Source organism: Colias philodice, chromosome 20 (genome assembly GCF_061535455.1).
Source record: "Colias philodice isolate Cphi_HAF_F1 chromosome 20, ilColPhil1 Martin Lab GWU primary, whole genome shotgun sequence".
In the NCBI taxonomy this organism is placed as follows: domain Eukaryota; kingdom Metazoa; phylum Arthropoda; class Insecta; order Lepidoptera; family Pieridae; genus Colias; species Colias philodice.
Window position 1 is genome coordinate 325,181 of NC_143105.1, and position 19,325 is coordinate 344,505.

General features: G+C 35.9%; 2 protein-coding genes across 5 annotated transcripts in view; one reads left to right on the forward strand and one right to left on the reverse strand.

Moving 5' to 3' along the window:
• Dys (Dystrophin) overlaps positions 1-19,325 on the forward strand; it is a 433,719-nt gene that overhangs the window by 251,954 nt on the left and 162,440 nt on the right. The gene's annotated exons all lie outside the window — the stretch shown is intronic.
• LOC149479194 (uncharacterized) lies at positions 998-19,248 on the reverse strand. The gene is made up of 12 exons (XM_089708298.1): positions 19,134-19,248; positions 18,478-19,051; positions 16,893-16,968; positions 16,325-16,610; positions 10,759-10,812; positions 10,230-10,436; positions 9,761-9,898; positions 9,446-9,472; positions 9,336-9,368; positions 2,843-2,983; positions 1,703-2,068; positions 998-1,077 (listed from the first exon to the last, which is right to left on the reverse strand). Exons 1-12 carry the CDS (start codon positions 19,246-19,248, stop codon positions 998-1,000), a joined length of 2,097 nt encoding a protein of 698 aa, XP_089564424.1.

A 19,325-nucleotide genomic window follows, 5' to 3' on the forward strand; every position in this document is an offset into this window, starting at 1 on the left:
AATAAGGCATAAATTCTTACCCGGTATTGGTGGCAGAACTAGAAAAAAAATAGAAATACCATTAGATATAATATTGAAAAAGAATGAAAATTTAGTTATTACGCTGACGTACTTGGCTCAGGCAACGGCTGATAGGGAAGTATGGGGTAAGGTTCTGGCCGTGGTTCTGTAACAAAAAGTATTAGTATGTGAAATAGAAAAAGGTGACAAAAAAACTATGAATTCGTATTTGAAAAATTACGTTCATTCATAAGTAGTTATTGTTACGTTTATTCCGAAAAAATCTTATTATTGTAAAAGAAAAGAGGAAAAAGAAAGTTAATATTATTATACAAACCTGGGAATGGCAGTTCAAGGCCTGAAAAAAGAAACGTGTTCTTACATGATTTAAGGATAAAATTTCCCGTAGATAACTCACATTACAGTATATATTTTCTCTCTAATAATAATATTATCACAAATAGTAATCAAATTATGTAAAACCGATTATAAATACACACGTTAGTTAAAATAAGTATTAGGGTAACTTACAGCAAGTTGGCTTGGTGTAACAGTTGACTTCGATATTGATGACGCCAACGTCGTAGTACTCGCTGCAGACACATACTTGACACTCGTCCCATGGATGTTGGAACTGCTGGTTCGGGGGGTAGGGTCGGCATGATCGATCTGTAAAATTATATATTATTATCATTTTTGTGTTGAGGATTTGGAATATTGAATAAAGAAAATTTTCCTAAATATAGTTTTGGGCATTTTTGCATTGAATGTGGCTTATAATCAAATACGTGTAATATAATCTTAGCTATAATATCATTAATTACTTGAGCTTCGTTAAATTAAATATTTAATTCATTTTTAACGAAGTAATGGAATAACATTTGAATTATATATAAAAAAATGGAATATTATTTATTAGTGTGATTAAAATGCTCGCAGATTATAGACATAATATTATATTTAAACATTACTTTATTGTAGCTAAGCGAATACGTACTTAATATTTCATATACTTACGCGGAGGTGGTCCTGGTAGTGGACTAGGTGGTAGGTCTGGTATCAACGGTGGCCAAGGAACTAAAAACATTAAAAATAAATTTAATTTCTTCTCATAAGATTTTTTCCTCATGACAAAGTAACAAATATAACGTATTTTACATTAGACATAAAAAAGCATCATGAACTATAACTATTTGTCGAAAATTACAGAATTAAGTACTTAATCAAACAGTTTGGACATGCCCTAGGATGATTTAAATAGACTGTATTCAAAGGGTACGAAGCCGGCTGTGTTAGAGTTACGATCGCAATCTTGTCTGAACAAGTTGCAGGATACATGCAATGTGACTCGTGTGCTAATGCACTTCGATATTGGGAATAAACTATCCTAATAACTTAAGGGTATTAAAAGTTATGGCGGATGTCGATCTATGAAGTTTTGGTTGCGGGATTTCCTTCACAAAATGAAGGAAATTTATTAATTGAACGTCGTCTTTCAATCTTTTGTTAGTCTATTTTGTAGTACTATGTCAATGTTACAACTATTTTAAAAAGCGGTGTTTTTCAACTGTATTTACTGCTATGTGGTTGCGCTCATGTTTCATGTAGGTAAATTTTGATCCTGATTTTTAGTTTTGTAGTACTACACAGGTCTGAGTGACATTGAACCAAATGTTGATTTATTTATTTAAGTATGACTTACGTGGTTCCGGTTCAGGCGCCGGTATTGGTAAAGGTATAGGTTCTGGTTGTGGTATCCAAGGCTCTGGTACAGGCCATTCAGGTATCGGTGGGAACGGTTCTGGCATTGGCTGTATGGGTTCGGGAATCGGCCAGGGTTCTGGTATTGGTGGGAATGGTTCTGGAATTGGTGGCAACGGCTCTGGAAGTAGTGGGAATGGCTCTGGAATCGGCTGAATAGGTTCAGGGAATGGGAACGGTTCTGGAATCGGTTGAATAGGTTCGGGGAATGGGAATGGTTCAGGTATAGGTGGTATTGGCCAGGGCTCTGGCAGCGGTTCCGGGAATGGCCATGGCTGTATCGGTTCGGGGAATGGTGAAAATTCTTCTGCAAGTAAATAACATTTTTATGAAGTACATATTTCAATTTCAGAAGGAATTAGAAATTGTTTTATTAAACATATTTTTTAGAAAAATATCGCCCTCATAACGTTTAATTATTTATTAGTAGCGGTCCGCCGCGGATTCGCCCGTGGTACATATTTTGTAATAAAAGGTAGCCTATGTTCTTTCTCAGGGCCTAAAGATTATCTGTGAAATCGGAAAATCGGTCCAGTAGTTTATGCGTGAAAACCATATATATGTACATACATAATTACAAACCTTTCGTCTTTATAATATTAGTATAGATTATCAAGATTTTGAAGATGTGACATTTAGAATTTTCTTCTTTAAAAGCTAATAGTTATTATCTTCCATAACAAATCAACTAGGGTAATAGGGTTATTAATAAGACAGACAATCTATCGATAAAAAATCTCATTAGCGCGTATCGGAGCTATGAAACGTAAATGCACTTGAAGTGCATACGCTAATTATTTCGTTACACTCGGTTGTATAACAACCTCGTTTGTACGAAAATGTGGTGCAAATGTAATAACATAGTCAAAGAAGATATGATATTGAGATCTACGTATTTGCTTACATATTTTCATCATAAAAATTCATCACACCATTTATATTTAATATCAATTTTAATATCCTGTGCATATAACAATCCAAGCGTATACCAAACTCAAATATAAAAATACGCGAACGGCTCAAAATGAAAATGAATAGCACATAATTTCAACAGCTGCAATATTTAATAAGAGATTCTCACCGCATTCAGGGCTCGGAATGCATATGATACGTTGCTCAGGTATACCGAACGATAGGAACTCGACGACACACTCGCAAATCTGGCAGGCCTCGTACGGGTGCGGGAAAGGCACATTCGGAGGGAAGTTCTCACACAAAGGCACTGGGAATATTAAAAATCTCATAAGTGATACATTTGTGAATTTAAAAAAGAGCGTGCGTGCTGAGCACACGCGTCGGAAGTGAAACTTCTTTGGCAAAATTCAAAGATACCAAAGTCTTCTTACTCCAAGACAAGACGGTATTGCCATGACGCGACCTTGAAATTTTACTCTCAATGAGCCTAAAGAAGTTTCACTTCAAAAACACTTATTAAAAGACATATTTCAGACGAGCCTAGAGCTTAATTCTTATTATTTCCACCGTGAAAATACGTTATTCATGGTCCATTAGATAATGGTCTGCGATAACAGAATCAGGGTTTACGGAATTGTATTAAGCGATTGGGATTAATGATAATATTGTATGATAATTGAAGAGACCGAGTGTAATGCGAATTAAATTAATTAATGGTGATTATTTAAATATCTGATGTTATCGTGATTTTATTGCACCTCATAATTGTATTTTCACTGACATAAATTATATGTGTATGAATTTTTTATGCAAATAGCTGTGTTTTACCTGAAAATAAAACACATATTAAATACTTACCTATATTTGAAGCTTACTTATTGAGAAGGTACCTAGCTTTTTCCGCCTATTTTCCCTCTCTTTCTCGTTGTATATATGCTATCTCTCTCGCACACGGCACACCTCCCACCAGGTGGCGCGGCCGGCGCACGATAATGTGCAGGCGCTTGATCTTCTTCATTGAGTCGAAATCCTCAACAGGTGGACGTTAAGTGTAAGCTTCAAATATAGGTAAGTATTTAATATGTGTTTTATTTTCAGGTAAAACACAGCTATTAAACACTTGACCGTAATTTGAAGCTTACTTATTGAGACCTGTTTGTTACCCACCTGGTGTACAATATATGGACGCCAATGTGAATTTGAATAGGTACATAAGTAATTACTTATTTCTTTATTTGAAAGAGTAAGGTGTGCAGATAGTATACCAATAAATCACACAAATTTTTATATTATTTATATTAACAATCCCAGATGAAAAGTTAATCAAATAAGAACCAAAAAGTTAATCATAATGATTAAAAGTATTAGAACTTATGAGATTGGTTCAAGCGTACCTTAGTTAACCTTTTGGGCTTGAAAAGTTAAAGTTACTACAATTTTCACTATCTTTAGCGTAAATCTGCGAAAGCGCCAGTAACGACTTTCAATTACGCATTTAGATGTTACTTACAAAATGAAGCAACAGCTGATCCCGACGAGGCAAAAATACCTCAAACTCAAACCTTTATTTATTCAATTAGAACTCTGTAGAAGCACAATTGAATCATCTTAACATAGAATTACCACCTGTCTCAACTCACACAGTTTTAACCCAACCTGCTACAAGCGGACAAGAAGAGAACTTGGTCCTTACTTTTGGGGTCAGAAATAAATTTAAAAGGTCACCCCTTGAATAAGGCAATAAAATATCAAAACAGGTAAACGGTTTTAATTATAATACAGATTTTTAACATCCAACCAAACCGTGCGGTATCTATTAATGTTTAGAGCCAACGCCACCAATCATAATCTAAACATGGCTAGTACTTTCAGTACAATGCATGAATTATTTATTTAAAACTGATAGGTCATAAACTCTGTACTGGAAACAAATATACTGAACTTAAGAGACTAAAATGATAAGGAGCTTATCTGTGTCCCAAAACTGCAATTACTACAGCCAAGTACGTTACTTTTAATCAATTCGGTTTTAAGATATAATTATGATTTACATCAGAACTTATATACCGAAAGCCTCGGGACTACATAACGTGACTTATCTTCTTATTCTTATACTTATATAAAAATGAATCGCAAAATGTGTTGGTAAGCGCATAACTCGAGAACGGCTGAACCGATTTCGATAATTCTTTTTATATTCCTTGAAGTACGAGGATGGTTTTTATGTAGAGAAAACGTAAGTACCACGAGCGAAGCCGGGGCGGACCGCTAGTTTATAATAATAGTGTTTGTGCACAACACTAGGCAGTCAACAGCTATATGAACGTCAGATAGGAAAAGAGCCAAATTTATCCAGTCAGTAACAAAGGATTTTAACTATAGTTACTTTATTCTAATTCAACCAACTGCTACTAGCTACTCCGTATGTCTTTTGGATAGACGGAGGCAAATAGGATTTTTATTCCAACTATATCATTTGATATTTTGAAAATGTACTCCACATTTTCATACCGTCAGAGTCATTTTGCAGATTATAGTGGTGCAGCACTGAACACTGTCTATTAGGTGGCTGATGCTGCTGACCGGGCCTTCAGTTCCGCTTTCCAGAATACCTTCACCCTTCTAGGTGTTACTACTACTGAAATAGCGGTACTCTATCGCGTCGTTCAGGTCTCTAACTGACATAATGGCAAGAGAGATTATAAGCTTAACTATGCATTATTATGTTAAGGAATATGGTGGGTTTTGAATACTATCGTCGTCTGAAAGTATCTCCTTTCGATTAACTGCATTAAGGATGCAGATCTGATCCCATCTTTGTTCCGTAGGAATGCTACGACAGTCTAAACGTTACACTGAACAAAGAAAATTGCCCTGAATATAGTCGGTTGTTCCAACATCCGTAATATGGCTAGCCTAAGGTTAGTTATCCCTTGATTGTGACTGCTACCAATGGAGGCATTGCTCTTGTGTTGTCCACAGTTGTGCGAGTGCAAAAATGAAGAACTGAGCTCGTGGGGAGCTATGTCGAATGAATCTGTGTTAAGATTATGACAGTATAGGACAGTTAGCTGTGGATGCGAAGACAGGACATTACTTTATTCATCCGTAAACACGCGAGGCAGCCACGGACAGCGATATAGCAAGAACTAAACTAGCAAAGTTTAGTTCGCTTACCAGACTTTGTCATGTTTTAAATGCAGTATATCCTCTGAATAGCATTGCATTTATGACTATTGATAAACTTAATTCACCCGTAAACACGAGAAGCAGGCACGGATAGCGATATAGCAAGAACTAAACCAGCAAAGTTTAGTTCGATTACCAGACTTATATTTTAAAAGCCGTATAGCCTGTACATTTCATTTATTGCCCCCCCCCCCTCAAAGCAAAGAAATGAGAAGTCATTTGGCAGAGCTTTCTCGTTAAGGGTAGGGGTTCCAAGTAATATCTAATAATAAGAGGCTTTTGTTTGGAAAGATTGACTTTCCGTTATTTATCCTCTATCCTATGTAACTCAACAGTCAGTATTCTCAGCATTCGTTGAGTACTTAAACGTTTTACGTTAATAGTTGTATATAACTTTATTATACAATATAATAATCCTGGTGGGATGACAAAAAACTTGTCTAACAAACGATTATCCTAATCCCTCAGCGATTTATTGTTTGAGCCCCGAAGAAAAATCTCATGGGTGCAATAATGAGGTCAAATGGGTTGAAAAACGAGTCAAATAAATTGCCTACAAGACCGGGCAACTAAAATAGGCCTATGAGAGGTCAACTATACGTAATCAATCGTCATTTGTTACATTCAATCGCTTTGCGATTAAAAAATCTCTTCCGATGTTTGTATATGAAAATTGGTCGGCTAGTGCCATTTAATTACGATACCAAACATACCGTTGACACAAGGCTTGGTGACAATCCTCGAAACCACCGCCACAAATCATCTGCGAGATGATATTTGATCCGACTCGCCTTCCTTTGTTGTGATTAGGCTTTGCATTGGTAAATACAATTTGTTCAATTCCAATTTCCATAATTGGTAAACCAATGGTGGTTTCCCGATTCCTGAAGCGTAAACTTTTAGGATACGAAGTATCAATTTCATGCGCCTATTATTTGACGTATCTAACCTTTATTGTATTTTATTAGGTCATTTACTATACTGCCCACTGTGAAGTAGATTTCAAAACCTTTTTCTACCTACCTTAGAAGAGTGAAGATCCGATACGGTCATATCCAAAACTTCTTTCGTGGGTCCTCGTTGACAAAAGCAAATATCTATGATCATTTTAATGATCAATCCTTTGTATATTTGCACCAATCGCCATTAAAGCCCCGCGAGGGCTGATATATATTTGCACCATTTCCCCGTGGGGACGGTTGTTATCAAAGCCCCGCGAAGGCTGATATATATTTGCACCATGTCTCCGTGAGGTACTGTTGTAATCAAAGCCCCGCGAGGGCTGATATATATTTGCACCATTTCTCCATGAGGGACGGTTGTAATCAAAGCCCCGCGAGGGCTGATATATATTCGCACCATCTTTTCCGTGAGGGACGATTGTAATCAAAGCCCCGCGAGGGCCGATATATATTTGCACCATTTCCCTGCGAGCGACAGCTGCGCGAGGGATGTTTGTAACTAGAAATAAGTAGGGCCTGCCAAAAAATGCTTAAGAGACACCCTGCGAGGGTGAATTTGACCTGGCTAACCCCTGCGAGGAGTAGTGGCCACATTTATGTATTCTGCTTCGAGCAAGAATACACCTTAGTGCTAATATAAAAATAGCAGTAAATAATCATTTAAATAATATAGCAATTAACAAGGTCCTTTAACTTATTTTCCAATGTTAGCGACATTTAATAAATTCATAATTCAAATCAATTCACTAAATTTTAAAATGAACTTCGATTCATATTTATTTTTGTTCATGCAATCGATGTAACATTTAGTTGCTTTATATCCGTTAACATTCCTTACGAACGCAACCATACCGTCGTAGGACGTTATAATATTTAATTGCACAAAATAATCTCCACTCACCCGCAATTTTTTACTTTTTGTCAAGGTGTACAAGTTTATAATATTATTCTAAAACGTTAGAAGTGAATTGTAAATCCTTTGAAATAAGTGTATCTAAATCTAATTAATTATATTAAGATATCTCGATAATTATTATACGATAACCCTTTCAGCACAAGTTCAGTAAACCAAAGAATTTAATTGTAAAATTTTTGGTACTTACTCGTTTTAACAAAAAAGTTGCATCATTTGAACATAGGAAACGTAATTTTCAATCAAATTAGCCGTGTGTAATATGTCTATTTTCACATAAAAACGGATCAGAATAATACTCATAAAAGGACACGTATAGACTACGGATAGTTTTGAATGTGTGGAACATTCATGGTACGTATCTACTATACATGAGCGAATTCCATCATTATTCAGTTGAGCGGTAACTCCCGTACGATTTATAAAATAATATCACAACGTGTTCTGACATGTCGTGACTTCTTGGAGCTGACTCATCTCGTTCGATAATTTTTAGTAATAAACTATGATAGGAATTCCGAACCGTTCCTAGCGATAACGACAATGTAATAAAGTCGTAGCAATGGATTGTATGCCTGTAAAGCTTTGAGTTGGCTCATATCCATACTAAGTATTAATTGTAATTTTTCCACGAAAAATTCACTTGTACCCTTGTAATAAAAACACATTATTAAAAATGAAATAAAATATTAAAAATATCTATATACAAGAGAGGGTATTTGATATATCATATCAAATAATCACAAAAGTAATATTAACGATTCGAGTAAAGCCGAACGGTAACACCGTTAAAATAGCTTTACTCACAGTATTAAAAATTCAAATATTAATTAGTACATATTGCATAATGAAATATTTCAAAAGAAAAGTTACTATTTCAAGTAAAATGTAACGGTTGTATCGTTAATTTTAAATATCTTTATTCATGCTATTAAGTATTTAAGCATATTGAAAAATAAACTATTGCTGAAGGATTCATTAAAAACCTCAGCATTTTAAATAAAGTCCAACGATTATACCGTTGACTTTAAAGATTTTTACTCATTTTTAAGTAAAATATTATTAGAATAGATGTAAAAATAACTCACTGTACCGATCCGACGGGATACACTTTTTAACACTTTTAGCACTTGCTTTAAGCAATACTTAATACTTAATAGCACCAAGGTTGTAGTCTTGTAGACAACCTTCTCGCGGCGGAAGCTAGACGCCAATGAAGAAGATCAAGCGCCTGCACATTATCGTGCGCCGGCCGCGCCACCTGGTGGGAGGTGTGCCGTGTGCGAGAGAGATAGCATATATACAACGAGAAAGAGAGGGAAAATAGGCGGAAAAAGCTAGGTACCTTCTCAATAAGTAAGCTTCAAATTACGGTCAAGTGTTTAATGAAAATTTAAATATATTGGAGATAATAACGTTACATAATTACCCTTTTTAACATAAATGCTGAAATGTGTTTGCGCAACAATAAAATTTTAGATGCCGTGTGTAGGACACAGATACCCCAAAAATGTTTAGGTCAATTTGTTCATGAATATTTATTTGACCGTGCAAAATTTTTCATTAAATCAAGTGTTTATGAATTTCATACTCACTTGGTACAGGCTGTGGCGGGACAGGTATGGGCGCTGTAAAAGAATCGATGAATAAGAAATAACATTGGATACGTTTTTGCATATTTTAATATATTTGCGTAATCACTTACGTATCGGGATGATGTCGGGCGGCAGGCCTGCAACAGTGTTTTATTTTATATATCATTTTCGATCTTTTCAATTCAAGAGTCTTTTTCTATTTCGTGTTTATACATTCGTTAGTTTTTGAAACTTTTAGAGAGTCGCTTTGTTTGCGTAAGTTCTTTGTCTCTATTATTTTGTCTTTACTTATCAACATTAAAAAAAAAATTACTTAAAAAAATATTAACAGGTAGTTTAAAGTGAGTACGATTCGTATTATTTGACCAATTAAAATATGATCAAATAGTTTGAAATCTAGGAAATAAAAAATAAAAAAGGCTCACCACATTGCGGAATATCCTGACATTCAATGAAAACGTCAGGTTGACCAATGGGGTTGAACACCTGGCTGCAGACACACACTTGGCACGGATTCAGCGGATTTTGAAAAGGTGTATCTTGAGGTAGCGGGGAACATGACACTGTGAAAATAATAAAAATTACCAATATTAGAGAGAAAAATGTAGTGAAATATAGAAGGTTGCAACGAAATGCAATTAAATGTGCTGTACCTATAGTTTATAGTTTAGTTTATATAATTATACAACTTAATCGTATAAAGTAATTTCCACCAGAATATGAATATGAATAACATAAATAGACATTTAACGTACATTCAATAATTAAAATAAAATTATATGGTAATATGAAAAATAAGTTTAATTTTCCTTTAGTCAATGATAATTACAATCTCCTATTAGATAACATATTATGTATGAATGCCAAAACATAGATTAAAAAATTGACTCTCACCTTGCGACTCCGGTGGTGGTAGCGGTGGTATCGGAATCGGTTCCGGTATTGGTTCAGGTATAGGCGATGCTGCGCAACTGTCGCATCCAACGCAAACCGGTACCAAATCAAAAAGCACATACTGACAAGCACAAATGAGACATTTATGGTCAATTGACCACATGCTATACATCTCACCAGGGTATGAACATTGTATATCACTTTGTCCTGAAATAAGGAGAATAATTGTTTAATTTTATTTTTATGGCAACTCACCTGGAAGGCCTATTAATTAAAATACCATTTTACATATTCTTGAAAACTTACAATCACAAGAAACTAGTTTCCCAAACAATTTCTTTAATAATTAATTATTAATTGAATAAAGATTTTCAAATGTTAATAGACTCTGCAAGATTTTAAAGTTATACGATGTCATCAAGGTACACGATTACCTCTAAAGGTATCAATTAAAGTAACCTATCCGAATTTTCATGAACACTCAGTATTAATTCTGTTTATGGTAACAAAAAATATATAAATATCTTACCAGTTATTGAAGTAGGTATGATGAAATTTTGTGGCGATATTGGCATCACATTTTCTGAAAGATAACACTTTATAAAGAATTAAGTTTCATAAAGAAAACACACAAATAAAATAAAATCAAACCTGGACTATATAAAGCTATTGACGATGCTTGTGACTCGGCTGATGCGTAGCTTAAACCAGGATTAAAACTAAATAAAATAAAAAGTAAATAAGTATTAAAACATATTAAACTGAAACTGAAATAAAATTAATTTTTGAAATCTACATGTTCCAATTGATAAACGAATTAACGTTTTACATCATAAAAACCACCCATTAACGACAATTGTTGAAGATAAAATAACTATAACATAATCGTGGAAATTATTATTAGAATTGAACAAAACCCGTACCCTGACCCATAGGGGTTCCAACCACCAGAATTCGCTAATGCTTGAGCGGCAGCAGATGCATAACTTGAATCACCAAGTCTGAGTAATAAGAAAGAGATAAAAAATCACATCTGGGGGCACGGCAGTGCCCCCGCCAAGTCGAGCAAAAAAAAAGCGGCACGGCCGTACCATCCTTTTCTCGAAGCAATTCGGGCCTTTTTCGACCCCCTATAATTCGGTTGTGGATAAAGCAAGAAACCTGAATCTTCAGTAACTAATCCGGCATTGTATAAACACGGAATATTTAAAATTTCAGTCAATTTGAACCAGTAGTTTAAGAATGACAACTTGTTAAAGTTTCTAAATTTTGTCACTCACTGACTCACCGATCATCAAAAGTCCAAGGCACTTCTAGCAGACTTAGAAGCTTCATATTTGGAATACATATAGAGTTTAGTGTCTTAATCATGGGAAAACTTAAATATTTTGTAATTTCGGTCCAGTTTTCCAAATACACCAACTGCATCAATAACTTTGTAATCCCATATAAATATATGGGATTACAAAGTTATTTATGCAGTTGGTGGTTGGTGGTGGTTATAAATTTAATAGGTGTAGATAGGTACCTACCATATGAGGCAAGGGAGGGGGTATAGGGTGGGTAAGGGTGTGTTTAGCCCATGAAACTGAACAACATTATTACTTGTAAAATGGTCGACGTAATGAAAAACACATGATTGGACATGTCTTGAAGTACGAAAATCTAATAAAACAATATATTATAATTTAAATCTGTTATATATAAATTGTTGGCGCGACTAGCCTCCTTACAGACAGACTGGCCTCTATTGCACGCCTCATAAGCGAAGCGTTGAGGTGGGTACTACTGTCACTTCGCGCAAAACATCTGATTTTTCAAACTTAAAATGTCTTTATGTATCATACATTGCACTTGTAAGATAATACATACACACACATATTAAGAAAAAACACTATTTTTAACGTTCATGATATTTTTGATGTCATTTTTGTTATTTAAACTAGTTAAAAAACAGTTTAAAAAAGTTCTGTCTTGGACGTCCGTGTGTCTGTATGTGCGGATCCTTTTTCTTGTTAACACGATAGCGACCGAAATACTTTACTAATCGAGTCTTTTTTTTTCTCTTACGCTTGAGTATGCTCAGGAATAGAACCCTTTCATTTTTCAGGGTCTGATTCGATGTGGTTTAATTGTTATTAAATAAACAAAAATAATAATTAAAAATATTTATTAAAAAAAAATTATGAGGCGTGCACTTTTGGATTTTCCAAATTTTTTACTCTATGACTGACAAGCAAAATATACGCCAAAATGACAGAACAATGAAATGTGAATGCCTTCGAGCGAGCGGCAGCCGCACGCATACGTGCGAGCGCCCTCATGCTGTTCGGATGTGCCTCGAAACCTAACCTTTCATTTTCCTTTCAAGTTTGCGATTTTCATTTATAATTTCGATTGATAAATTACATTTACGACTAAAAGGCTTGCTCATTAGGTTACTGATATTATTTGCTTACGATTGGGATGTTGTTTGGTTAATTTTAAGGAACTTACATAAATACCTTAGTCTTCAAATATAATTACTTAATAGTGTCGGTCGAAATAACGAGACCAAAGTTACGTTTAAGTATTAATTGTATTCTTACATCTTGCATATCTACCAGTACTAGTAGTCGCAATGGATTCGGAAATACTGTATGTGAATGACCATCCATGCCCACACCGGATTGTCCGTATACCTGGTGATGGTTCGTGTCTATTTCATTCTTTGTCATTCTCTATGTATGGGAATACTGAGTCGTCGTATGAGATTTTCGTTAGAAGTAGATGGTATCAAAAAGAAAGGCTCTACAAAAAGAAGTGAGATCCCATCAAAAACATCCTGTAAAAAACCCAAGTCTCGCAGCTCAGTCTTTCTACCGTCAAAAGTTGTGAGATCCATGTAATACCAAGTCGGTTAATCTACACACACCGGCACAATTAGCGGAACAGAAACCGATGCGCGAGAACATCGTCTGGGATTTGAACGAATGGCAGCAGGTTCTCTTTACTGATGAGTGCAGAGTTCTTTTAAAACAGATCGATGGGAGACAGCGAATATGGATACGCAAAGGAGAACGCCACATACAGTCTAATTTTGAACACACAGTGGCTTATGGTGGCGGCTCGATTATGGTTTGGGGAGGGATATGTTTGGGAGCTCGCACGGAGTTAGTGATAGTCACAAGAGGGACCATGACAGCAGATCGATACATCAGAGACATTTTAGAAGAATATGTTGTACCATTTGCCCCATTTATTGGTGACGACTTTATTCTAATGCAAGATAATGCTCGTGCTCATAGTGCACAATCGGTACAGGCATATCTGAACCACGTAGGTATACCGGTGATGCAGTGGCCAGCAAATTCCCCCGATTTGAATCCGATAGAGCATTTCTGGGACTTGCTAAGAAGAAGGGTTAAATCCAGAATGCCACCCCCCAACAATCTGAATGAACTTGGAAACGCATTACTTGAAGAGTGGGAGCGGTTGCCTCAAGAAATCATCGATAACATAATCTTTAGCATGCCCAGACGAATGGAAACCGTAATCAGAGCAAGAGGGGGAAACACTCGTTATTAATTTTGCTTTAATTTTATTGTTAAATCATTTAATGCTTACTTTTTTTATTTTTTGTGATGGTTCATAATCATCTAAAAATTTCACAAATTTCAAATTTCTTTATTTTTCAATAAAAAAATAACGATAGACTTCTCAAAGTCGTTGTTAAAAGATGTTAATTAATTCGTTATTTTGTGTCTAATTACATTTTCGTCAAATATATGCGTTATTATCTCATAGTCTCACTTTTTTTTCTGTTCCGCTAATTGTGCCGGTGTGTATATTTAGTGTCTACTTGAAGGACCTTCTGTCTTAAGTTATTACATAAGTTATTATCATGCCAATATTGAAAATATTTAACGTTTTAAACAAATAGATCGACTTGGACATCGCATGAAAACAAAATGAATATTACAATATTATATTAGATTCTTTAGTCTCTCGCGCCTCACGCGATTGAAACTCTCGTTCCTGTTGGTCGCTGGCCCGTCGTGCTGTGTAGTGTGATACATACTAATAATCAAATCAAGCGATGTCCAAGTCGATCTATTTGTTTAAAACGTTAAATATTTTCAATATTGGCATGATAATAACTTATGTAATAACTTAAGACAGAAGGTCCTTCAAGTAGACACTAAATAGATTAACCGACTTGGTATTACATGGATCTCACAACTTTTGACGGTAGAAAGACTGAGCTGCGAGACTTGGGTTTTTTACAGGATGTTTTTGATGGGATCTCATAATATTATTCGCATATGCTTTTAGTATATATGAACCAGATTATTTTACGACAGACTCGTATTAGAACAATTAAAACCTTTTAATTCCTACAAATAAAACAATTCGATAAAGATGCTAAAATATGTGGAAAATGAACAAGAAAGCTTTTAAATTATACAATAAATAAAGCATGAAAAATTATATACCCAAAATTAAATGGATTCCATCTTCCAGCGTCGGCTTGAGCTTGAGCTTGGGCTTGAGCTTGAGCAAAAGACGAGCCATAACTGAATGATTGAAATGGCCAGTGACGTCACATGAAAATAAAAAAAACAAATAAGTTACATAATGCATTACTTATATATAAAAAAAAACAAAAGCTCAATCTACAATGAAGCTTACCTTAATCTTTATTTATTTATTTATTTATTTGTAACACTTTATTGCACAAACAAAGTTAGGACAAAAATAACATTAAAATACAAAAGGAAGGCATAGTTTGTACAAGAGGCGGCCTTATTGCTAAGCAGCAATCTCTACCAGGCAACCTGATGGGAAAGGAAATGTATGATGTTAATGGGATAGTGCAAAAAGAAGAGAAAAAAAAAATAATGATAATAATTATACCTAATAAATAAATAAAATTATTTAAGTATCAAATAGACCTACTATATATACATAAATGCATAAATTATACTACAAATAAATAAAATACACATATACATAGTTACATATGATATATAATAAACATATACATACATATTATATAAATAGAATACATAAACATACATATACTATAGCACAAAGACAATAAATTTATAAAAAACAATATTTGATGACGTCAGCAAGCAAAACATAAAGTAAGGAAAAAAAGGATGATAATAAAAAAAAAAACTATAGCAAGGAAAAGTAGTGATCTTTTAGCAATACTTTAAAAGAGCTGAGCGTTTGAGCACGTCTAATACTTTCTGGTAAAGTATTCCATAGTTGAATAGCCCGGACTGTGAAAGAATTGTTAAAAAATTTAGAATGATGGAAAGGGGTGCTGAGCAATAACAAGTTGGAAGAACGAAGAGAGAGAGTATGACTAGAGCTTAAATAATCGAAGTTATCCTTTAAGTAAGAAGGTGTCTTAGGGCTAAACAGAATACAGTATAGAAGATGCAGCAGATGGGTATCCCGGCGATAACGGATAGGAAGCCACTTAAGCCTTTTCCTGTATTCAGAGACATGGTCAAATTTACGGAGTCCGAATATGAATCTGATACAGAAATTTTGGAGCTTCTCAAGGGTGTCAAGTTGATATTGACGAATATCAGGATAGCAGGAGTCAGAAAAGTCAAGGAGAGGAAGGAGAAGGGATTGAGCTAAGGTAATTTTGGATGTGACTGGAAGAAAGTTGCGCAAGCGCCGTAAAGAAAAGGCAGAAGAAAAAACCCTTTTTTGTACCTGCTTTATTTGTTCATCCCAGGAAAAAGTTTGATCCAGAGTTAGACCAAGATTTTTTACCTGAGTACTATAAGGGATGAGAACACCATCAACGACAACGTTCGGTAAATTGGTCCAGTCAATTTTTGAGACTAATTGCCTACTTCCGAATATGATAACCTTGGTTTTAATTGGATTAACTGTTAAACCATGACTTTTGCTCCATCTGACTATTGCTGCGAGGTCAGCGTTAACCTGGAAAATCGCTTCAGGTAGTTCAAGAAGTGACGCGTGTTTATATAATTGGAAATCGTCCGCATACATGTGGTAAGATGACACAATGTCCTTGGAAATGGAGTTTATAAAAATGGAAAAAAGGAGGGGAGACAATACGCCACCTTGAGGAACGCCAGCAGAAACATTGCACCATGTTGAAGAAACTTCCTCAATTAGTACACGCTGCCGACGTCCCTCTAAGTAGCTTTGTAACCAGTCAGTAGCCGAGGAGGATAAGTTAAGAGAGCGCAGCACTGCCAGCAGTACGTCATGATCGACGCTATTGAACGCGTTACTGAAATCAATCAGCGTGAGTATGGTGAGCTTTTTGTTGTCGAAACCTCGTCGGATGTCGTCAGTAATTTTAATTAAGGCAGTGGTCGTGCTGTGTCCTGGTCGAAATCCAGACTGGAAAGGATTTAGGAGTTGGTGATGATTTAGGAAAATGCTCAGTTGTTCTTGAACCAACCGCTCGAGAACCTTGGATAGGAAAGGGAGGATAGCTATGGGGCGGAAATCAGACGGAGTCGAAGGATTCGGGTTTTTAGGGAGAGGGAGAATATGGGCATTTTTCCAATCACTAGGAAACTTTCCTGTAGAAATGGAGGAATTTAGGATATGGGTAATGACAGGATTAATGATGGTAAGGATTGGAATGATCATGCTTCGACCAATACAGTCACTACCAACAGCCTTCGAGGTGATTGACAACACGCTCTTCTTAACACTGCACTCGGTGAACTGACGGATTACGAAAGAAGGAGAGCTGGGAAGAGGTAAGGTGTTAAGACAGTTTAGGGTACTAGATTTTAAGGTGGGAAGGAAATCAGAAGAGGGATTAGAAAAGTGAGAAATAAGGTCATTGACATGGACTGTACTAGGAACAGGATTAAGGGGAGATTTGCCAAGTCCAAGGGATCTGAAGAATTTCCACATTTTCGACGGGTCACCGTTATCAATAGATTTGGCAAAGTACTGGCGTTGTGCATCCCTACATAGCGTATTGCAGCGATTTCGAATCAAAATAAATTTTTCCCGATTGGACTCCGAATTTGACAATTTTAATTTAGACTTTGCCCGCGCCTTCTTTCGTAACAGTTTTTTAAGGTCATCTGTCATCCACGGGGCTGGTAAGTGTTTTAACTTAACAGGGCGGAGTGGGGCATGTGCATCGTAAAGTTGGATAATCAACGAATTAAATAAAGACACTTTCTCATCGATAGTATCGGCAGAGAAAACAACCGACCAGTCAATGTTACTTGCGTCTTCACAAAGTAGTTCAGTATTCATTTTAGCAAAATTACGATGCATGGCAACTTTTGGTTTTAACTTAGGGGGCTTTATCTTATACGAAAGGAAAATAAGGTCATGTAAGGAAAACATATCAGCCGAACACTGTCCGTGCTCGGTGACATGCTCAGGAGAGGAAACAATGACCAGGTCAAGGAGGGAAGGAATACAGTTAGGAGCGGTATGTGTAGCTTGTGAAGGAAGGACTTTTAGATTATAAGAATCTACAATAGATAGTAGCCTTTTACTGCGTTGATCACCCTTGAGTAAGCAAGTGTTAAAGTCTCCTAACAAGATGATATGCTTATAAAGTGGCGAGAAGGATTCAAGGATGTGATCAAAGGACGGGAAATAGTTAACTGTAAGGCTAGGGGAATAAAAAACACCAAGAAGGATTTTAGTATTCGAGGAAGTAATCTCAATAAGAAGATGTTCGGCAGCATCACCAGGCGGGGGCTGAGGAGATAGGCTTATAATGGAGTAAGGAATTTGTGAGCGCAAGTATATAGCCACCCCTCCCCCCGTTCGGCCGATCCGATCATTTCTTATCAGATTAAATCCTGGAATACTATAAGAAGAGGAAGGAAGACAGGGCTTTAACCAGGACTCGGATACTAAAATAGCATGAACAGAGTTGGAGTCGAAAGTAGCAAGGAGATCAGGATAGTGTGCCGGGATACTCTGCGCATTAATATGTACTATATTTAAATTGTTTTTAAAATTAGAAAAGAGAGAAGAAATGCAAGGAGAAGGAGAACAGGTTAAACTATGGAAACTGTCGTCATCTGAGAAATCATTGTTAGAATTATTTAGTGTAATGAAACTTTACATCTTTATTGTATTTACAAAAAATATTGGCACTAATTGCATTTAGTTATAGAGTTTGTTTGCCTTTTTTATAATTCAATTATATAGTTTGAGTCAATGGAATATACAATAAACATTTTGAAGTTATAGATATGATTGTAAAGGAAATAACGCTTACCTTGGACCGTACGGACTCCATCCACCAGAATTAGCTTGTGCTAAGGCATCCGCCGCGGAAAGACTAGATCCTAATCCCATGAAGGGATTTGACGGAGCCATTGGTTGTGCAATCCCTGAAAATGGACTTGATCCTGTCGATGACATAGCTTGAGCGTTACCAAAAGCTTGTGCTGAACTTGAAGCTAAATTCGGATATAATGATCCAAATGGAGATGGGTTACCAAAGTTCTGTGGTAACCCACCAGAATCTGAATGAGATATCGCTTGTGCAAAGCCATTACCACTGGCACTTGCAAAACTAAAACCAGATTTATCTTCAATTTCATCTTCAGCATCATCGGTAGTTTTTAATTGCTCGTTACTTTCGCGTCTACTGGAAGGAGCCCCGCTACGAAGATTATGAAAGAATCCATTAGGATTTTCCTCTGAAACGTTATCATTTGTGTCAGTTGCATCTTCATCTTCTATTATGCTTGATCTAGCTTCAACTTTTGGAACTTGTGCTGTAGACTCGCCGCTATTTGTAATGACACTTGCTGCAGACTTTTCCGCCGCTACATCGTCATTAGAATCTAAGATTTTTCAAAGGTCACGGTTATTCATCATTGTAACTTTATATCATTAAATGAAGTGTCATAATTAAGAAGCAAATACGCGTGTGAGTCTTACCAGACAATGGATTTTGTGTAGTTAATATATTTTGACCATTCGTGTTTTGGAATATCAGGAAGGCAAGGAAGCATATACTTCCGATAGTGCCTCCCCGCATTCTTAAATCTCCAAAGTCGATCCACTATATCCGACAACAGCAGCCTTTATTTCGAATATTTAGCACAACTGCGCCAA